The 19,096-nt window shown below is 45.3% G+C and overlaps 1 protein-coding gene across 1 annotated transcript in view; it reads left to right on the top strand.

Annotated features, from left to right (window-relative positions):
- Tg (thyroglobulin) overlaps positions 1-19,096 on the top strand; it is a 200,558-nt gene that overhangs the window by 68,029 nt on the left and 113,433 nt on the right. The window contains exons 28-34 of the mRNA XM_003467344.4: positions 2,322-2,387; positions 3,166-3,246; positions 7,039-7,176; positions 8,005-8,181; positions 9,356-9,467; positions 11,467-11,546; positions 12,401-12,544. Coding sequence (XP_003467392.1) covers positions 2,322-2,387; positions 3,166-3,246; positions 7,039-7,176; positions 8,005-8,181; positions 9,356-9,467; positions 11,467-11,546; positions 12,401-12,544 — 798 coding nt within the window. The remainder of the gene's footprint in view (positions 1-2,321; positions 2,388-3,165; positions 3,247-7,038; positions 7,177-8,004; positions 8,182-9,355; positions 9,468-11,466; positions 11,547-12,400; positions 12,545-19,096) is intronic.

The following is a 19,096-nucleotide window of genomic DNA, read 5'->3' as shown; positions in this document are numbered from 1 at the left end:
TAAGTTTCTCAGGCTGGGTTCAAATCTGGATCCTCCTAGCTCAGCCTCCCAGAGTGCTGAGATTATAGGTATGTACCACCATGTGTGACAAATCTGACTCTTGAAGAATGAGTGCATGTGAATAAAATGAGATGGGATTAGGGTGTAGGCAGAGGGAAAACATAGGTCAGTGATGGAGAGGCCGAGAAGCCAGCATTAGATGTGCCTGGGGAGAGGTGCCTTGGAGACAGAGTTGGTATGTGGTGGCCCAGAATATTGTGGGGGAAGAAAAAGTAACTTTTTCTTAATTGGAGTGGATGCCTGAAACAAAGACAGGTGACAAGAGAAAATCACATTTAGATTGCTTGAGAGATACTCAGGAATGAGTAGTTCTCAAAGAGGTGGCTTTGAATTCCAACTTATGCAGCATTTTCAACAGTGAACAGTGCGTTTTTAGAGAACTGACAGAACAAAGAGGAAAAAAACCTCTGCATCTCTAGAGATGGCAAAGTGAGGGCAGACAAGACTAGGCAGGAAAACACTGCTCAGTAAATCTCTCTGTGTCCATTCCCTGGTGCCCTCAGCAGTCCCATCAGGGTCCAGTGTTGTCTCCTGTGCTCACCTCTATTCTCCTAGATAGAGGGGTAGGGTGCCTTTTGTCTACCTCTAATGTCCCGTGAGACCTGGCAATCATTTTAATGATAAAAAGACACTAAGGAGTTGTTACTTTTCTTGTAAATTACAAAGATGACCCCATGGTAAACTATGTCTTACAATGGTCACTGGTTTTAGTGTTAGATTACAGAACAGTAAAACATCTTAGAGGTGTTGTTTTACCAACTTTTATAGGTTAAGTAACAATTGTAAAGACTAAAATAAATTGAAAACTTTATGTCTGTGTTAGCAAACTCGATCTACCATCTTGAAAAAAATTAGTCATTCAAACACATTTGAAGATAGAAAGATCTAAGAAATAAATTCACTGGTTTTCATTGTGAGACTCCAGAGCTCTACAGCCTGACCTTTTGAATAAGCCAGTGATGGCATCATGGTGAACAGTGAGAAAGGGCACAAATTGAGCAGGCAGGTGGCAGTGTGGTGTGGTGTGGTCTCCTGCATGGTGTCTTCATTTTGAGACACAATCTCAGACATCTGAGCCTAGGTCCCCCAGGTGTGGAAAACTATGAGAGAAGTCTGAGGGGATACTTTAAGGAAGCATATTATTCCACTACAGACATCACTGTTTATTACAACACTGAGACAAAATCAGATGGAATCACAGCTCAGTAGTTTACCTCACCCCCAGTGCAGAATATGATCATCCTTGGGAGAGTCATTACTTTGAGGGTGAGTTTTCCATACAGTTGAGTATATCCCTTTAAATACAAGAAACTTGATATGTTTTGGCCATTTCTGATGGGCAGAATCATAGAACGCATTATCCTTTCTTTAATGTATTTATTAGGAGTACAGCTGTGGAACTAAACAAATAGGATTTAAATTGGCACATTTACCTCTTTTGATTTCTTCACCTCGATCTTGGGGATCTTGCTGGTAGCATGACAGTGAAGTGCGAATTATGTTAAGTATAAAAGATACTCATCAGAATGCTAGATAAATGGCCATAGCTATTTATCTATAATGAGATCATAATGATAATAATTAAAAACAACATTTAATCATTTCTTGAGGTCTCAAATGCTGCGTCTCCCACAGGGTGTGGGGTTATTTTCCTCCAGATTTAGGTTTTCTGAGTACTTTCCACAGTCTTCTCCATACAAGAAGGGGTTGGAAGGAGGCAGAGGGCTGCACATGGGCAAAAGAGGAGCACTGACCATCACTGGGAAATGCACTCTTACCCAGGGTGTCATCTAATGGAATAGAATTTTACAAAAAAATGAATTTAATAATATCAGTAATAAATAATAGCAACCTGCCAATAAGTGGGTGAGGAAGACAATTGCATTTCCACTGATCAATGAGGCAAGAGTCTCAGAAGACTCAAGAGTCAGAGAAGCTAAGTAATAATGAAACTAGATTTGGGGTTTCCTGAGAATGTAGTTTGCTTTAAAAGCCAATCTCCAGTTCCCATTCATAAGTCATTCTCTTGTGTCATGATTCACAATCTCTCACCCAAATAGTCCCTTTGGTGTTATGAGCTGGACCCCTGAGGTCTGACCATCTCTGGGTTTGCGCCACGGAGTTGGAATAGAGTTTCAAAAGGCTTTTGAAGCATGCTGTGTATAAGCAGAATTATCCTTTCCAGGACACCTTGAGGGAAAAGCTGAGCAGTTGTAATGGTGGCCATGGCTGCTCATAAAAATCACATTCTTCCTTTGTAGGTCTGGCGCCCCTGGAAAGAGCTCCACGCACTGTTATCGGTTTCCAGCAGGTTTATCTCTGGAAAGGTAAGCTCCCCTTTGTGGTACAAGTGACACGGCTAGAAACTGGCCCTGCCTAGCTTTCACTGGGCATTCAGCTCCCCATAGAGCAAAGGTAGAGATCAACTTTCTAAGAGAGTGCTCTCAGTATAACAGCAGGGCCCCACTCTTCATCAGATAAGATACCACAGTCGAAAAGGAAAATGCCCAGTGCAAAAACCCAAGGAAAGAGGGAGGAGGAAGAACTGGGTTCCTGGGAGACAGAGTTCACTGAACACACACTCTCCTGCTTACCAGGACAGGGGCATCGGGGCCGTTGCCAAGTACAGCAGGAACCTGTCCAACACTGAGATTTGGGGTCAGAGGACAGAGGCTCAGGGATGGATCCTCAGGTGGTGCTGGGGAATTTTGCTAAATTTATTCAAATGCTAGTTTGTTTTTTGACCACCTGAGTGGTCTAGAGTACATTATTTCACTTTTCTGGGTCTGTTTTCTCAAGCATAAAATGCAAATATGATTTTTCACCTTCACAGCGTGCTGGAAACACCGGTGTTTATGAACTTGCTTTACACTGCAGGGCAAATATTCAGAATTTCTCTATCAATGCAATGAGTGTTATATTATGAATAGGTCGGCTAGTGTGCAGTGCAAAGTTGTGGCATCAGGCCTGTGCCACGAGGTCTGCCCCAGCCCTTGCTGAGCTCCTGGCTGTGCATCATGATACTTTCCTGCTTCATTTCTCTTACCACAGGCATATTACTCCTTCTCCTCAACATTACATGCTTTCTTCTTTTGTTCCTCCTAGATTCTGACATGGCATCTAGGCCTGAGTCTCTGGGATGCAGAAAAGATGTGGTACCAAGGTCTGAATCTTCAGCAGAGACAGGTATCAACCCCTGAACACTGCACACGCCTGACTGGCTGCCTGTAGAGACAAAAAGATGGCATCAGAGATTTAACCCATGAATGAACCCCTTACCATTCCTTGCCCACTCTACTTTACAGCGTCAAATGCCCCTCTAAGCTTCTATCCCGTGGAACAATCCAGCAACTCCTCACAGGGGTGCTTGGCATAGAAATTAAGAAAAAAAACTTAGTAACTCACCCCTAGTTGTAAATAGAAGCAATCACGATAATAAAACCAGGGGAAAAGACGCGTTGTAGAGCAAGGTTCACGTGACAATGATAAATGACCAGTTTTTATGTCAGACTTGAAAAATATAAACAAATTCAAATATTCCAAAAGTGTTTAATCACTGGTAAAACACTGTAGAAAGTAGTGTGAAGATTCCTCAAAAAAACTAAGGTTGGAGGTTCTATTCTACCTAGTTATCCCCCTTCTGGATATTTTCCCAGAAGACTTGAAAGTATCATGCCACAGTGATAGATGTGCACCCCATGTTTATAGCCGTGTGATTTGTAATAGCCAAATCTTAGAACCAATGTCCACCAACAGAGCAATGGATAAAACAGATGTAGTATTTTTATATAATGGGGTTCTTCTCAGCTATAAAGAAGGGTAAACAAGACACGTTTATAGGTAAATGGATGCAACTAGACACACCATACTCAGAAGTATGTGTAAGCACATGTTAAGCACCAAAATTATCTCACTGGTGTAAGAAACTGAAAGTAAATGAGATCCAACATTGTTTAATGGATGAGAAAGATTTTGAACATGAGTCGCCACATGAAGTGGAAGCAATGAATTTAAACTAATAGACATGAAACGTGTGGAATGTCCGAGGTTTCACTTCTAGAACCTGCAGTCGTTTACTGCTGGAGTGGAGGTAAAATACAGAGTAGGGAGAAAGGGAGAGAGAGAAGAGAAAGAAAGGGAAGAGAGAGAAGAGAAGCAGGAAGAGAGAAGGGAGGGAGTGGGAAGAAGAGTAGCTTACTCTGTGCTGCTGTAACAGAAGACCACAGGCCAGACGGGGCCATTCACAGGGAGTAAACAAGGGCCCTCTTGTGGTCAGTGCCTAGCAGAAGGCATCAGAGAGGCTCCAGGGAGTGAGGAACAGCTGAATTTGTCTTTACACCCACTCTCAGGCTGCAGGCATAGCTCAGTGGTAGGGTTCTTGCATAAAAGAAATAAGGCCCTGGGTTTGATCCTCAGCAATGGAAAGACAGAGACAGACACAGACAGACAGACAGACAGACAGACAGACAGACAGACACACACACACACACACACACACACACACGGTGAAGGGGGAGGGAAGAGCGGGGTAGGAAGAGATGGAGAGAGGCTATTCTTACCACTTGTGGGCTGCATGGCCATGGGCACCCTGCTCACATGGTAAGTTCCTTGAGTTCCTTAGGTGTAGGATGAAATCTTGCATCTCCTATCCTAGGAGATGGTAAAACTCCAGTACTTATCTGGTATGTAACCAGTAACCCCAAATGGTAGTTTCTTCCCCTTCCCAAGTTTCTTTCCAGGTCACATGAGATAATACATAAAACCAGTGGCAAAAGGGCTGGTCCCTTAGTAGTCAACTAGCAAGAGTTGCTGTGAGATGCGGAGGGTCTGCTGTTTAAACGGTGAGCTCTCAGGTCAAGAGATCAGGTTGGAATCCCAGCTTTGTCTCTATCTGCTCATGGAACTGAGTCCCCTTGAGTATCAGGATTTTCATCTGTGGTATCACAGTGGTAGCCACATGGTTGGCGAATTAGGGACCCAGAAGGGACAATTCCTTAAACTGTTGCAATATGGAGCCTGAGCTCACCATCAGCAGCTGTAGGTCCCTGGAGCTACTGGTGGCTGTGGCCCCACTACAGAGCCTGGCTCATGCAGCCATCCGATTGAGTCTCGCCCCACCCTGCCTTTCTTCCTGTCAGATAGTTGGTCCCAATGTACACAGGCAGCAGGGACACAGTTTCTGTTCTTGGCCCTTCTTCCCCTTCAAACATTTTCAAGTGAAACATCAATTTTGCCCTAGAGGAGGCAAAGTGCCCAGAGGACCTTTCTCCTCCTTATCCAGGTCTCTTCTACATAATGATGTCTCCTCACCATTCTGGTTTTTGCTCAGGGCTGTCAATGGACACACAAACCTCACAAGCTCAGGCCTGGTGTTTTCAAGTTTACCATCAGTGCTGTCCAGGGAAGGTCAGTGAGACAACAGCTCTCCAGGGAGTGCTGCAGAGGAAAGCCAGGCTTCCACCCTCCCAGCCCCCCGGGTACCAGGCCATCCATTGGTGCTTTACATACATCATCTCACAAGTGACATAACCACTCTGCTGGCCAGGGTTCCCATCCTCCTAAGAAGGAATGAGGGGCTTATGGTGCCTTGGTATCCCAAGTTTAAGCCAGTCAGCACTAAATATACAACAACTCCAGGATCCAACCAGATCTCAGTGTCCAGGTTTTTCTCAAGCCCTAATCAAGCCCTTATCCAGCCAGGTGGGAGTGGACACTCAGACCCCAGAGCTGGCCAGCACACCTGGGACTTTTGTTTAATTTTCAGAGTGGACTTCTAAATTTTTTAAAATAATTTAACCAATATTTTTAAATTGGAAAGTATTATGTAAAAAAATGAAGGCTCTGGCTTCTTGAGAGAAAGACAGGAAAATTTCTAGCAGCACTGACTTCAGATATCTCTGAATTGACCATCGTCCTCTGAGCTGAGCAATGCTGAACCATCCTTTTCATCTGAGGTTGTCCGTCCAGAGCTCCCTGGTCTCCACTATCACCCAGCAATCTGCTTCTTATCCGAGCCTCTCTGTTGTGGTCCCCAGCCTGGAAAGAGGTTCTTAGGGGTAACTACAGCTCATGGCAGGGTGAATGTGTATGAGGTGGTGGCACTTGGGAGCACTGGATAAATCCACCATTAAGCAATGTGTCAGGGCTGCATCACCAGTGCTGTAGCAGGGTGCTCCCAGGAGGGTCCCCCTCCCTCTACCACTCACCAGAATAGGAGCTTGGCCCCTGACCAATGCCCTGCAATGAAACACAGTGCACAGAAAGAGCTCTGCTCAGCTTTCCTTTCTCAGCTGATCACATTCTTGGAATGCAGAATATAAAATGTCTGCGGAAGCAAGGCTGTTGATCCCATCCCGGCTTCTCCAAGTGCTCCCTATTGGTCTGTGTTTCTCAAGGTCCGTGAGAAGGACCTCAGATTTAAAGCACAGGGAGATTTTACCCTTTCTGCATCAGGTCCCTGAGGTCAGTCTGAGTGTAGGAGACCAGCACAGAGAAGCAGTAAGAGTGGCTCTGGCTGGCCGGCCCAGTCCTGGTCTCTTTCCCTTGAAGTGGAGTACAGGGTTAGAGAGAGTGCGTGGACAGTGGTTTCTAACACAGTGTCTATGCCAGGTACAGTGAGATACAGAGTCACAAGTGGCCACTCTTTTGTCTAACAGATGCTTCTTAAGTATATGCGCTATGCCCAAGGACATTCACAGACCAGTCGGATGCCCATGTACCAGCCACCACTTGACACAGTGACACAAATGTGAAGTGCAATAGGAATGCAAGGGAGGGAGGGCGCCAGACAGCCCAGCAGAGCCAGAGAAGGCTTCTCAGAGAAGTACAGGTGGATCTGCCAGACACTTCCGGGGAACGCCTGAAGCAGGTGCCTCAGGCCAGAGGGCCACCAAGGGCAGATATGTTTGAAGGAACAGTGACTGTCTCGTTTTATATTCAAGTGGGGATAAAGGTGAAGGAACTGACTTTCTCTTTCAGGTTCCACAGCAGAACTTTTTTCCCCCGTGGACCTCAGCCAGGTCATTGTCAGTGTAAACAGGTCTCTGCCTAGTCAGCGGCACTGGCTTTTCAAACACCGCTTTTCTGCCCAACAGGCAAAGCTGTGGTGCCTTTCTCGTAAGTACCCTCAGATTATATCCTTCAGCTTTAGGACTCTGGGTTTGAGATCATAGCTTAGCTCAACTTCAGAGATGAAAATGAGATCATTCTCAGTGATGCAGTTCAGGGATCACTGTATTCCTCGAAGACAGATAGGACCCAATCCTGGATGTTCAGAAGTTCACAGTATAGTCAGTCTCTCCTCTACTCCTGAACCTACAAACCTATTATCAGTCCATCTGCCCATCCACTCTTCTGCTCATCTACCCCTCCATTCATCCATCCATCCATCCATCCATCCATCATCCATCCATCCATCCATCCATCCATCCATCCATCCATCCATCTATCCATCCATCCATCCCTCCCTCCATCCATCCATCCATCCATGCATCTATCCATTCATCTGATGCATGTTATTTTAGGCCTTGTGTTTGATTGTAGGGATCAAAGACAAAAAGAATCAGCCATGCTTTTGCCCTCAAGGTGCCCACACACACCTGTGACAATGACTGATGTAGAGGAAGGACAAAGAAATTACAAAGTTCACAAGATCTCTGGTTTGCAGATCTTTCCTCTGATTTGGTCATTAGTGGATCCAGTAGAATGTTATCCTTTCACTCCTGTATTCTTGAGTTTAAGGTCTAACCGTTATTTCCACCTCTATTCTACCTTTATTCAGGGCCACACAGCCCTTTCTCAGGTAGGAGAACCCCAGACTAAACAATCACTGGGCATCTTCCCTGTGAAGAGCTTCTGCCAAGCATCCTCCCCATCCCTGCCAGGAGACCCCATAATGGTAATTCTCCTCTTTAAGCCTGAAAGCCAACTGTGCCTTTGCTGCAGGTTGCTCCCAGGAGCCCTCCTTCTGTCAGCTTGCAGAGGTAACAGACAGTGCACCTTCATACTTCACCTGCTCCCTCTACCCGGATGCCCGGGTGTGTGATGATGTTCTGGAACCCAATGCCCAGGGCTGCAGCCTGGTCCTGCCCCAGCAGCCCGGAACCCTGTTACAGAAGAAAGGTGAGCCCACAGGTGCCTGTGCATGCTGGGTTTCTATTGGGAGGCAGATCTGTGGTTTCAGAAACAGTCAGGCTTATTTTTTCTTCTTGTTAACTTAGAAGTCAACTCTGGAGGCTACTCTTGCTCCAGGGCCTCATTCAAGGAGGGAAACCACAACTGATGTACCTGTTACCTATAATCCCATGGGGTTGTGTGGTGCAGCGGGTCTCAGCCTCTGTGCCTGTAACACAATCAGTGTTGGCATTTCTCATTAAGAGAACTAATGATGCCGTAGTGTGTGTTCTGTTTTTACCTGTATAGTCTGCCTTTCCCGCAGATGCAGCTGCCCTTAGCGTCCCTTCTATCTTCTTTGCTGGAGGTTCTTACCAGATATCTGGTGACCCTAGGTTTTCCATCCAAATGTAAATCAAGCACTCAAGGCCAAAGAGAAATTTTGACTGTTTTGTGAAAGCTTGCTGGCTTTAGAATAATCTGACTGGGCATGCTTTGGGGCCATCCCTCATGTCCAGTGTTCCAGAGGAATCTTGCAATACCTGCCTATGTCTGGCGGCCTATGCCTGGCGGTTAGTGATTCAGACACCAAATCAGGTCAGAAAAGGTAGGGCAGCTCAGTGATTACTATGAAGACTGACATGAAAGGACCCCTCTTTTACTGTAGTGTGCATCCCATCCATTATCCAGGGTGCCCAGAAACCCTCTCTATTTTCCTCTCCATGAATAAGTCTTCCATATTCTTCCATGGTGTGAGGCAGCACTTGACATCTAGGGAATCCCAAAAGGCACCTGGAGGCCTCATTCTTCTAAAGGAGATTCTCAGCCCACACAATGCTTGGGCTTCTCTCTCCCTTCAGCGTGTAGACGCTTGAACTTTCTGAGAGCCAGAGGTGTGTGGGCTTGCTCTGTGGTTCTCTCCATAGAAAGTGGAGTCTGCCTTCTTAAGTCTGTGAAACCAAGGTTTACTCCTCCATAAACTTTCTATCTCCACCAAGTGTGTAACTACAGCGCCTCTCGTATTCTCCCCACCACTGCATGCTTATGACTTTACAAGAATCCCAACTGCTATTTTGAACTGAATGTGCTATCTTTAATGGAAAATTTTGGTCTAGTTTCTACTCATTGGTTCTCATGTGCTCACAATTCTCGCCACGTGATAACATTTCTTTCTTCTGTGCAGTTGTACTGAACAGCAGAGTGAAGAACTTTTATACTCGTCTGCCATTCCAGAAACTGGCAGGGATTTCCATCAGAAACAAAGTGCCCATGTCTGAAAAACCCATTTCCAATGGGTAAGCAACCTCTGCACTACCATTAATATTTATTAGTGAAACTCTTTTGCTTCCATGAAAAAGGTGAAGCCATAGCTGTTAAAGGTAAAAGCCTGATAACAACTGCACAGCCCAAAGCTAAGTGGAAAAAGACATAATAAAGAGGTACTCATACCTGAAATCTGGGCTAAGGCAAGTTACTGACTCTGAACACCAAGCTTAGCGCTTCACTTTTAGGCAGATGATGGGAAAGGGACATATTGAACTATGTTCTGTCAATTAATAAAAGTTACCAAGCATAGCAATGAACCTGGTGCTCAGAACCTCATGGTACTGCATTCAGAATTTGGAGAGCAAGTAAACCTTTTAACAGAACCATAAGCTTGTAAGGAATTTTTGTTCCATTATTATTTCAAAAATTTTTTTGTATTGTCTATCATGTTAGTGGTTCAGTGTTTTTATAATTGAAAATGAGGTTTTGCTCAATACATTCATGGAACTCACCCTTGGAATCACAGGGAATCTTTTTATCAACTACTTTCCTGGGTCTTATCCTAGACTATCTCAGCCTTCCTGGGATGGGGCTCAAGTACCAGAATTTTAGGAAGATCCCCAGTGACTCTTTTGCCTTTTTTATTAGTAGTGTTTGCAGTACATGAGGCTTACATTCATCTTAGGAAGCAGCTACACATGTGTAACACAGCTTGGATTATTTTAATCCCCTTCCCCTTCCCACCTCCTCACTCCTTCCATCTCTTTTCCACCGTCATTCTTATTGTTATCAGTTCATGTTCATGGCACATAATGTTCCCATGCGTTGTGGGTATTTGGTACATGCACACGGCACTGCTTAAATCTTTTTACTTATTGATCTTGAACTATTGAGTTATGAACTGCACATAGCTGGCATTTAGGAATTTCTTTTGAACATGGAAGCAAAAAGATAAATCAGGCTAGTCTGTCTTGAGGTCCAGCTGGACATCGGCTATGCTGACTGAAGGGCAGAACAAGGGGTCAGTCTGACCTCAGTGCAGGGACAGAATCTGGTAGAATGGAGCTGGTGTATTCCAACTCAGGCAAGCTTGGTTAGCTGGGAAAACCAGTGGTCCGAGCTGAGGCTTAGCAAGGTAATTCCAAGAAAGGAAAAGGAAGTAGCAGATGATAGACAGGAATTTGGAGAGGGAAAGGGGAGATGGCTCCTCAGTATCAGGGCAGAGAAGTAGCCAGCAGTGATTTTACTTGGTTCCTGGAAAAACAACAGTAAGAATGTGGCAGGGTACACATATCAAAAAGGAAAAGGAGGCTGAGTAAGCTCTCAGGAATCAGATTGGAACCCATGGTGAGGGCAGCGGGGAAACAGAACACTGCTCTGAAGCACTGGTTTGGAGCCACTAAGTTCCTCCTGCAATTACTGGCTCCAGAAGCTGAGAGGTGGGTCTGGTAGCCACACTGAGTAGGTAAGTAAGGTAGGTACTAAGGAGAAAGCCAAGAGGGGTGAGCCAGAGAACAGACACATCCTCCTGGAATGTGAGCAGCTTCTGACGCAGAGTATGAGGGGACACCAGGGAGATACAAGCTCGGCTCTTTGTGGCTAAAGCAGCCCGGGTGGGCCACTGACTGTAGGTATGCCTTTTTCACTGTCTCTTCCTTTTCCTGGGTCCAAAGCTGAGAATTCTTCCTTATCTGAAAGGGTTGTAGGAGAAATCCAGAGTCCTTGACTTGGAGACTGGCAGGCAATGAGCACAGAACATACGCTTGATGGGTGGACAAATAAGTGAATGAATGAAGGGTTCGATACAGCGTTCTCCAGAAAACAGAACTTAGCTTTCACAAATACTCTCAAAGCTAGGAAGGCACTCACATGCACTCACCACAGTACCCACACTTACCCAGTCCTATAAGATGAAGGTCAGTTATGAAGAGAGCTGACCTCCAAAGTAAGAATGGTGACTATTCATCCCACCGCTCAGGTGCTGGGCATCATGGAAGCCCTCAGATCTGCTCTCTTTTCTGATGACAGGTTCTTTGAATGTGAGCGACTGTGTGATCTGGACCTGTGCTGCACTGGATTCGGATTTCTAAATGTATCTCAGTCAAAAGGTATTAACAGTAACAAGTCATTCTGCCCTCTACATAGCACTCTGCAGGCCAGAAAACACATGCACATTTAGAATCTCATTTCATCCTCAGCATCTCTGCAAGTGAGTGGAAAGGTGAGGTCCTCACTGATAAGCTGGGTTCAGAGAGGGCAGGTGCCCATTAGTGAGACAGCTGCATGTGACTCCCACCCTGGGGACCTGTTGACCTTACATGTGCATTTTTGCTTGATCCCTTTAGCCTTTTTCCCTTCCATATGTCACTTAGAAGTTTTGAGCTCATCTTTCAGCACTGTAATCAGGCAGTTTGGTGAGGTGGACTCTGAATACGTCCATGTGACCTGTATTTAAAATGTGGTTAAGGATCTGCGGGTTGGGTATAACTCAGTTGTTGAATGCTCTATTTTTGAGCCCCAGCACAAAAACAATCAGAAGGAAATAAAGCAAAACACAAACAATAATGACAACAATGAAACAAAACAAAAACTTTGTGCTATAACTTACTGGGGATGTGATGCTAGATGAGTCATTTATCTACTCCCAGAGGCTCAGTTCTCTGGTCCCTAGGGAGGAATGTACATTACCTTCTCCTTTGGGTCCTTTGAGCACCAAGTCAAGTGATGCAAGCAGAGCCTGGCACAACAGGCAGGCGCTGGATCAGCCGTTGCTTCCATCCCTGAGCCCCAAGGCCTAAAGCTCCTCACACAAGGGCTCCGGGTCTGCACCAGAGGCCAAGGTTCTCCCAGGAGACAGTGGTGAACAGCAGATATCTACTGAACACTGATTTATAGGGCTTCTCCCATTAAGTAAGAATCTCCTGTCATGCTCAACATCCTGGTCTTGGTTATGTGTCCCCAGGAGGAGAGCTGACATGTCTAACTCTGAGCAGCATGGGAGTTCAGACGTGCAGCGAGGAAAGTGGAGGAGCCTGGCGTATCCTGGACTGTGGCTCTCCTGACACGGAAGTCCGCATCTACCCCTTTGGGTGGTACCAGAAGCCTGGTAGGTAGCTTCTTTCTGGCAGCTCCATTGGCATCCTCAGTAGCCTGTATCCCAGCTGTGCCTCAGGTCTATTTCCTCAGCTTGGGGAGTATATGGATCAGAATTCACTGGGTACAAGCAACAGGTACTGATTCTCTTTATTGCAAACCGAACAGAACAGAAGTTGATTTGGAGTCTGCTGCTTGTCTCCAAGGAAAGATGCCCATCTAGGTCTCAGGGAAGAAAGAGAGCAGGCTCCACCAACGCATTAGACAAGCACAAGTAGCCAAATCCATCAGTGGACCACAGTTGTCACTGGTCAGCTCCAGAGGGGCTACATATATTCAAGGCTTAACTTAAGGGACAGAGCTTGAGCTGAATCTGCCCACAGCCAAAAGGTGTGTTAGATGTTTGAGTGACAGTGCCAGCAAGCCTAGATGCACTAGGGAAGGGGAAATTACACAGTAAGATCCTGTTGTTGGACAAGGCAAAGGAATAGATGTCCACTTGACCATCGTGCCTTAATCAGAGGAGCTAATAGGACAGCATGGGATGCAGCGATCTTAGGGAAGGAAAGAGTGACACTTGTTTGACAGTGCTTATGCAGTTGGAGATTCAGCAGCAAGGCAGAATTGGCCCAGTGTAAGTCCTTAAGCATATGTACTAAAGACATGTAAGACAATGTCCTGGCACCTTGTAGGAGTTCAATTTGCAATGGATGCAGGAATGAGTGAATGGAGACAGGACTGGACTCACATGAGAAACCATTAGTGTCTCTACATCCACCATGAGTTTGTCTTTAGGAAGTCAGGACGCTTCTCTGTTTCTCCATTAGTGAATCAGGTGAATGAGACTCACTCTAGCGCCATCACCACTTACATTCTGGGAGCTTGTGGTATGGGGGGCCTGGGGAGCTATGTGAGTGCAGAAAAAGTGGAGGAGCTAGACATCTCCCTTTATCCCAGACTCAAACTCACAAATCTGTCCCAGTCCTATAAGATGAAAAATCCCTGTTTTAGAAGGAGTTGAATGGAAAGGCTGAGCAGAGGGGTGGGTCTCTACCAACTGTCTCATGAGTGCTCACTGCTCACTTTCAGAGTAACTCTGAAATGGCCTTCGTCTTTCCTAGCACATTCCTAGAAACAAGAGCTGAGGGTTGTCTGATTTGAAAGAAGTCTTAGAGATCAATAATTGTGTTCTCCACGTTCTTCACAACCTCCCTTCACACTACTCTGCCCAAAGCAGGCAATGAGAAAGAACTAGGACTTTTCAGTGCTTACTAGGTGTCAGATGTGTGCTGGAACTACCTGGGCTACCTCACTTCAGATCCAGAGCTCTCCTATAAAGCAGGCACAGTTACCTCCATTTTAATATGGGAAATGTGTGGCATAGAATGTTTCAGGTTCTTGACCCAAGTCACATAGCTTGTATGAAGAAGAGTCATATTGAAATCCCAAATCTGATGGCCCTGGGCTCCCCTCATCCTTCTAGGATGTCATCTGGAAGGCCTTCAAGTCAGTGGGTAATAGAAACTCCAGACGTCTTGTCTGGCTGGCTTCCCCCAACTCGGTTGGCTAACTAGAAACTGACTAATGGGCTGAAGCAGAAGATCCACCAGCTGGCCAGCTGGCCCCTTTGTGGTTTGGCCACCAGAGCTGGAACTGGAAGGCAGAGCTTAGACTCCCAGCAGCATCCCTCCTTGACCTTGCTAATGACCCTATGCATTCCTCAATTTCGTGGCAGATTCTTCTGTTTGGAGGTAATTCTTTCCAGGCTGAATAGAATGTTCCTGCTGATATCTACCTTCAGAAGCCTGGGACTTGATCTAAATTCCCTCTGCTGACTTTTTCCTTTTATTTCAACATCTTAGAAACATTTTAGGAAAAAAATATCAGAGTGATGTAATGAAATAGCCTCCTCTATCTATATGTACCAGTCTGCTGGACTTATCTTACAGAGGCAGGGAGGAGGAAACACTTTTCTAGGATTTCCAGCCCTAACAGACACCAGTGGCCAGCTCTGAGCCTCCTGCCTGCCTGTCTGTCCTCTTGCCTTCTAACCCCACTAGAGTCTGAAAAATGTGCTTTTCCATCTTATGACTCATGGATGAGTTAGGTAAAAAGTTGAAGCAGGAATTCATTTGTTCATAAATATAATGGAAAGCAGACCAGAGTGTTACAACGTCTCCACAGGAGCTGGCAAAGAACCCAAGGTGTTTCTTATCCCAACCAGTTCCAGCTGTTTGCTTCTTTTTATCTGCCTGTCCAGATCACTGGGAGCTTCCACTGTATGATCTATGGGGTCAAGTTGGAGACTCAAGAGTTTAGACTGGAAACTACAGGCAGGAAGAATTCAGAGAGGGGTTCTCCCAGTCAACAAACATGGCCTGACACCAAACACCAACCAGATCTGGGAGCCTTTGTTCACTGGGGTTTTCACAGAGGGTCAAAGAATGATCTCATTTAAACTTCATACCCTGTGGGATGAGGAACAGAGGCCCAGGAAGTTACTTCACTTGCTGAAGGCCGCGTGGCAGGCAAATGAGAGCTAGATTGGGACATAGATTTTCTGACTTTAAGTCACTTGTTATATGGCTGAGTGGGTAAGTCATTATTATATTGTTATATGACGAATGGGTAAGTCATTATTCATGTCATCTAGGTACTCACAGTCTAAGGAGGAGTTGCAGAAATAACCCAACCCTAAATGAGCAACTCATCCTGGTTATGAGTCTTTCATAACATAAGGGTAGACGTTTGGAGACTTTGCTGAGTGTTTATGGTTAGTCATGTATTATGCTGGGCTCTGAGAAAAGGGAAATTAATAGCATTTAGCTATTCTTAGATAACAAGCTATGTAAGAGGACACAAGCATACATGAATGACTCTAACACAGCTCACTTAGTGAAATCGGCCTAATAAACGAACCAGTCTGTTCTCCAAGCTGAGTCATGCTCATCACTACAAAACCATCTTTTGATTTGTGATGGATTCTGAGACAAAGCATTTTCCCCTTCTTGCTTCTGCATGTTGTACAGTCTTGAATTTTCTTTTCTTTCATAACATAACTGGATCAGCATCCTTTTGGGTCATCCTAATACATAGCGGGTATCATTGCTGCCTCTTTTCCTCATCCTGGTCTTTATATTATCCAACCTCACAATGGTATTAATGGCCTCAATGGGAAAGAGAAAGCTGTTTGGAAGGGGAGCCCCTGAACCTTAGGCCTGAGGGTCGGTGGGATTCTAAGTCACCTCTCAATCAGCACTCATACATGACACATATGCTTTACCAAGCAGTTCTACTGAAGGACGTTGATAATGGACTTTGGGCTTCTTTGGCCTGATCTGATTCTTGAGCATATAAACATCTCTATCCCGTGGTAACTGTGAGTTGTTGACACTGAATCTCCTGTTGCTGAGAGAAACACAGTAGCCTTTCTTAAGCTGTACTGTGTGCTGAATGCCAGGGAGCATAAGGATAAGTTCTTAGTGCCTTAGCTGACATCTGGTTAAGGGGGTAGATGTGAAAGGAAAGCCCCTTTGGGAAGCACTTCCAGTGCGGCAGACACAGGATGCACTTTCTGTGCATTAGTTTCAGCCTCCTAGAAGTGGTGCCCTTCCCTTCCCACACAGAGGAGACAGTAGTTACCTCTGTGCTCAGAGAATCACAGCGATGCAACTGGACCTGCTGGAGGAGAAAGAGCTGCCTTCAGAGTTGAAAGGAGATCAAAACATACCACTCTACAGGGACTGTGGAGACCGGCTGAAGTTGCCACCAGACAAGGTCCAAGGAAGAGATAGGAGAAGGAGACCTGAACACCTCTGGAAAGGTCTTTGACAGCTTGTTTCAGAAAAGCACTTTAGAACACATCAGTGACAGGCGTAGGCCGATTTATTAGGTGGAGTCAGAAAGTAAGAGAAACTGGGAAGGATCTCACCTCAGGAGGCTGCAGGGACATGGCTCTGACAAAGATCAGATTGGCTCGTTAACAAAGGAAAGAGACTGATTTCACAGAGGGACTGAGATGGGCTAGGGTCTGCTGGACCATTGTCTCAGTTCGGGGTTTACCAGACGGCTCTGGAGCGGTTATCATTGCTTGAGCAGCAATCTATCTCCATGGAATGATTATTTCTGCTTGGGGAAGTCTCAGTTTTGCTCAGGCATTGTTGGAATCCAAGGTGACTGTGTATTTAGGACAGTGGCAGAACCTTTTAAACACTTAAGTGACCCTGTAAATTGCTTACCTTTGTATCTTCGGTCCCGAAAGGGATGACAGGTAATTTCTAGTTTTCAGACAGACATTCCCTGAATGAGTAACAAAACTTGTGTGTAGAGCTGAGCAGGCACCTGATCCAAAGTTACTCACTGGGCATCTGTAAACCCAAGTGAATGTCACTTTTTTTTAAGTCCCTGACTGCCTCAGAAGCAAACACAAATAGAGATTTTACTGTGTCATAGGTTAAGGACCCAGGAGTGTACCTGCCCTTTCCCCCTTGGTGGTCTCTGATTGTCTCAAAATGTCACTGGGGCAGAGCTGCCTGAGTTAAAGGACAAATGTAAAAAGCAGTGAGTTGACTGCCTGTAGTGACACTGTAGTGACACTGCCTGAAGTGACACTGAGTTATAGGGATAGGGATGCTTGCTCCCGCCTCTCAGGGCTCATGTTTCAGTAGAAGTCTATACAGCAGCCATTACAACCTAATCTTCATCCAATGGCTGTCTTCATACACCAGTAGATGAGTCTCTAAAGGTCCAGGAGGCAAAGGCACAAACCTAGAACAAGGGAGAGCCAAGAGGAACCCCAAGGTACTGCAGTGATGAATTCTTAATTACTGTCCCAAGTGAACAGAAAGTTCTATGTATCTTAACACAGAACTGCAGAGGGTCAGGCTAAACAGTCATGGATGCAAATGAGAACCCAAGAAGGGCAGGTTCTGGGAGCACAGAGGATCAGGGAGACTGTGTGGACGGGAACAAACTGCTGCTCTGCAGCCAAGGGTGCGAGTGCAGGGCATGGATGGCAGGCACTGGCTCCTTTTACTCTTGAAGAGAACCAGAACTGTCTCTCCTGTTTGCAGCTATACATGTCCTGCAAATTTAACAGAGCCTTTGCTTTACTCAAAGAGTCCAATTGGACTTCTAAAAAACAGTCAAAGCCACGTGGTTTCTGTCTTCTCGGAAGAAAGGAGAAGATGATGATTGGTATCTATATATCGCTGCATGTGGTGGGGAATATCTTAGTTACTTTTCTCTTGTTGCTGAGACAAAATACTCAGCACCCCAAATTAAGGAAGGAGAGGTTTATTTAGCTTACAGTTTGTGAGGCTTTCAGTTTGTAATCAGCTGGCTCCAAGGCAGTGTGGCATGGCATGGAGTGGAGTAGGGGGAATGACAGTCCAAGCCAACAGAAGGCAACAAGAGCAGCAAGAGCAAAAAAGAGGAAGAGCAGCCTCTTTTCCTTCCTTATATTGTAAGCAAGTTCCCCTTCTCCAGGGAAGGTGTAGCACTCACATCATCTCCATGCTCTCCTCTTGCACAGGATGAGAACGTTTAAAAGTTCTGGCCCCTGCTGAATCACTTAGTGTTATGGTTTGTGTTCGGCTGTCCCCCCAAAGCCTCATGTAGTCATGAAGGCGGCTGAATCTAGTGTCTATGATTAACCAATCATAGTTGTCTAGCACTGGGATTGGAAATGTGAGTGCTGCACCTGCCCAGGGTTAGGTAGCTGGCATACAACATAAGGGAGGGAAGGAGGCATGCTTTTACCCTCTCCCTTTTTGTTCTTGTTGCTTGTGGCTGCCATGAACGGCTGCCCTTCAGTCATGCCTTGGAGCCAGCTGAGTAAAGGCTGAAACCTCCACATGTTGTAAGCTAAATAAATCTTTTCTTCCTTCATTTTGGGTGTCAACTATTTTGTCTCAGCAAGGAGAGAAAAGTAATCAAGACACTTAGTTAAACTTCTAAACTTCTTAAATTGATACAATATGTCAACCATTCCAGAGTGTTTTCTCATTATATTCTTTTCTTTCAATTTTAACTGTTTTAATAATGTTCCATACAAAATTATCCTTGTATGTTCTCAATGGTTTCTCCTTGTAGCTGCCCTTTTTCTTTATCAATTCAGCTTTCTATTGCAGGATCTTTTTTCAGGCTTTGTTCAAATTTTAGTTTGGTGATAACCACCTTGCTAGGATTAATGCTGGAATGAACAGCTGTGTTATTTGCCTTTTCCTACTGCAAGTGTTCAGTGTATATGATGTATTCCTTCTGTAAACCTGGACAACTTTGCCATTCTGCTGAATTTTATGATGTCCTCGTACAACCTGAGCTTCACCATGCTTTCAAATGGGTATATATTGTATGGTTAGCTTCTGTCTCAGCTCTTTGTAAAGAAAGCAAGACACACTCTTCCTGTGGACATGGGAAGGTACACTGAACAATGGACTTTATAGTCTTTGCTTCATTATAAAGCATGAACAGATTGAACTTCATTTTGGCCATTGTCACTTTAGCGATGGCCACAAAAGTGACGCCATCCACCTCACTGCATTCTTAGATTGTCCTCATTTAA

Source organism: Cavia porcellus, unplaced genomic scaffold (genome assembly GCF_034190915.1).
Source record: "Cavia porcellus strain 051 isolate PalLab524CR breed Dunkin Hartley unplaced genomic scaffold, mCavPor4.1 scaffold_19, whole genome shotgun sequence".
Lineage (NCBI taxonomy): Eukaryota > Metazoa > Chordata > Mammalia > Rodentia > Caviidae > Cavia > Cavia porcellus.
Note: the sequence above shows the minus strand (reverse complement) of the source record. Positions and strands in the feature narration are given on the sequence as shown.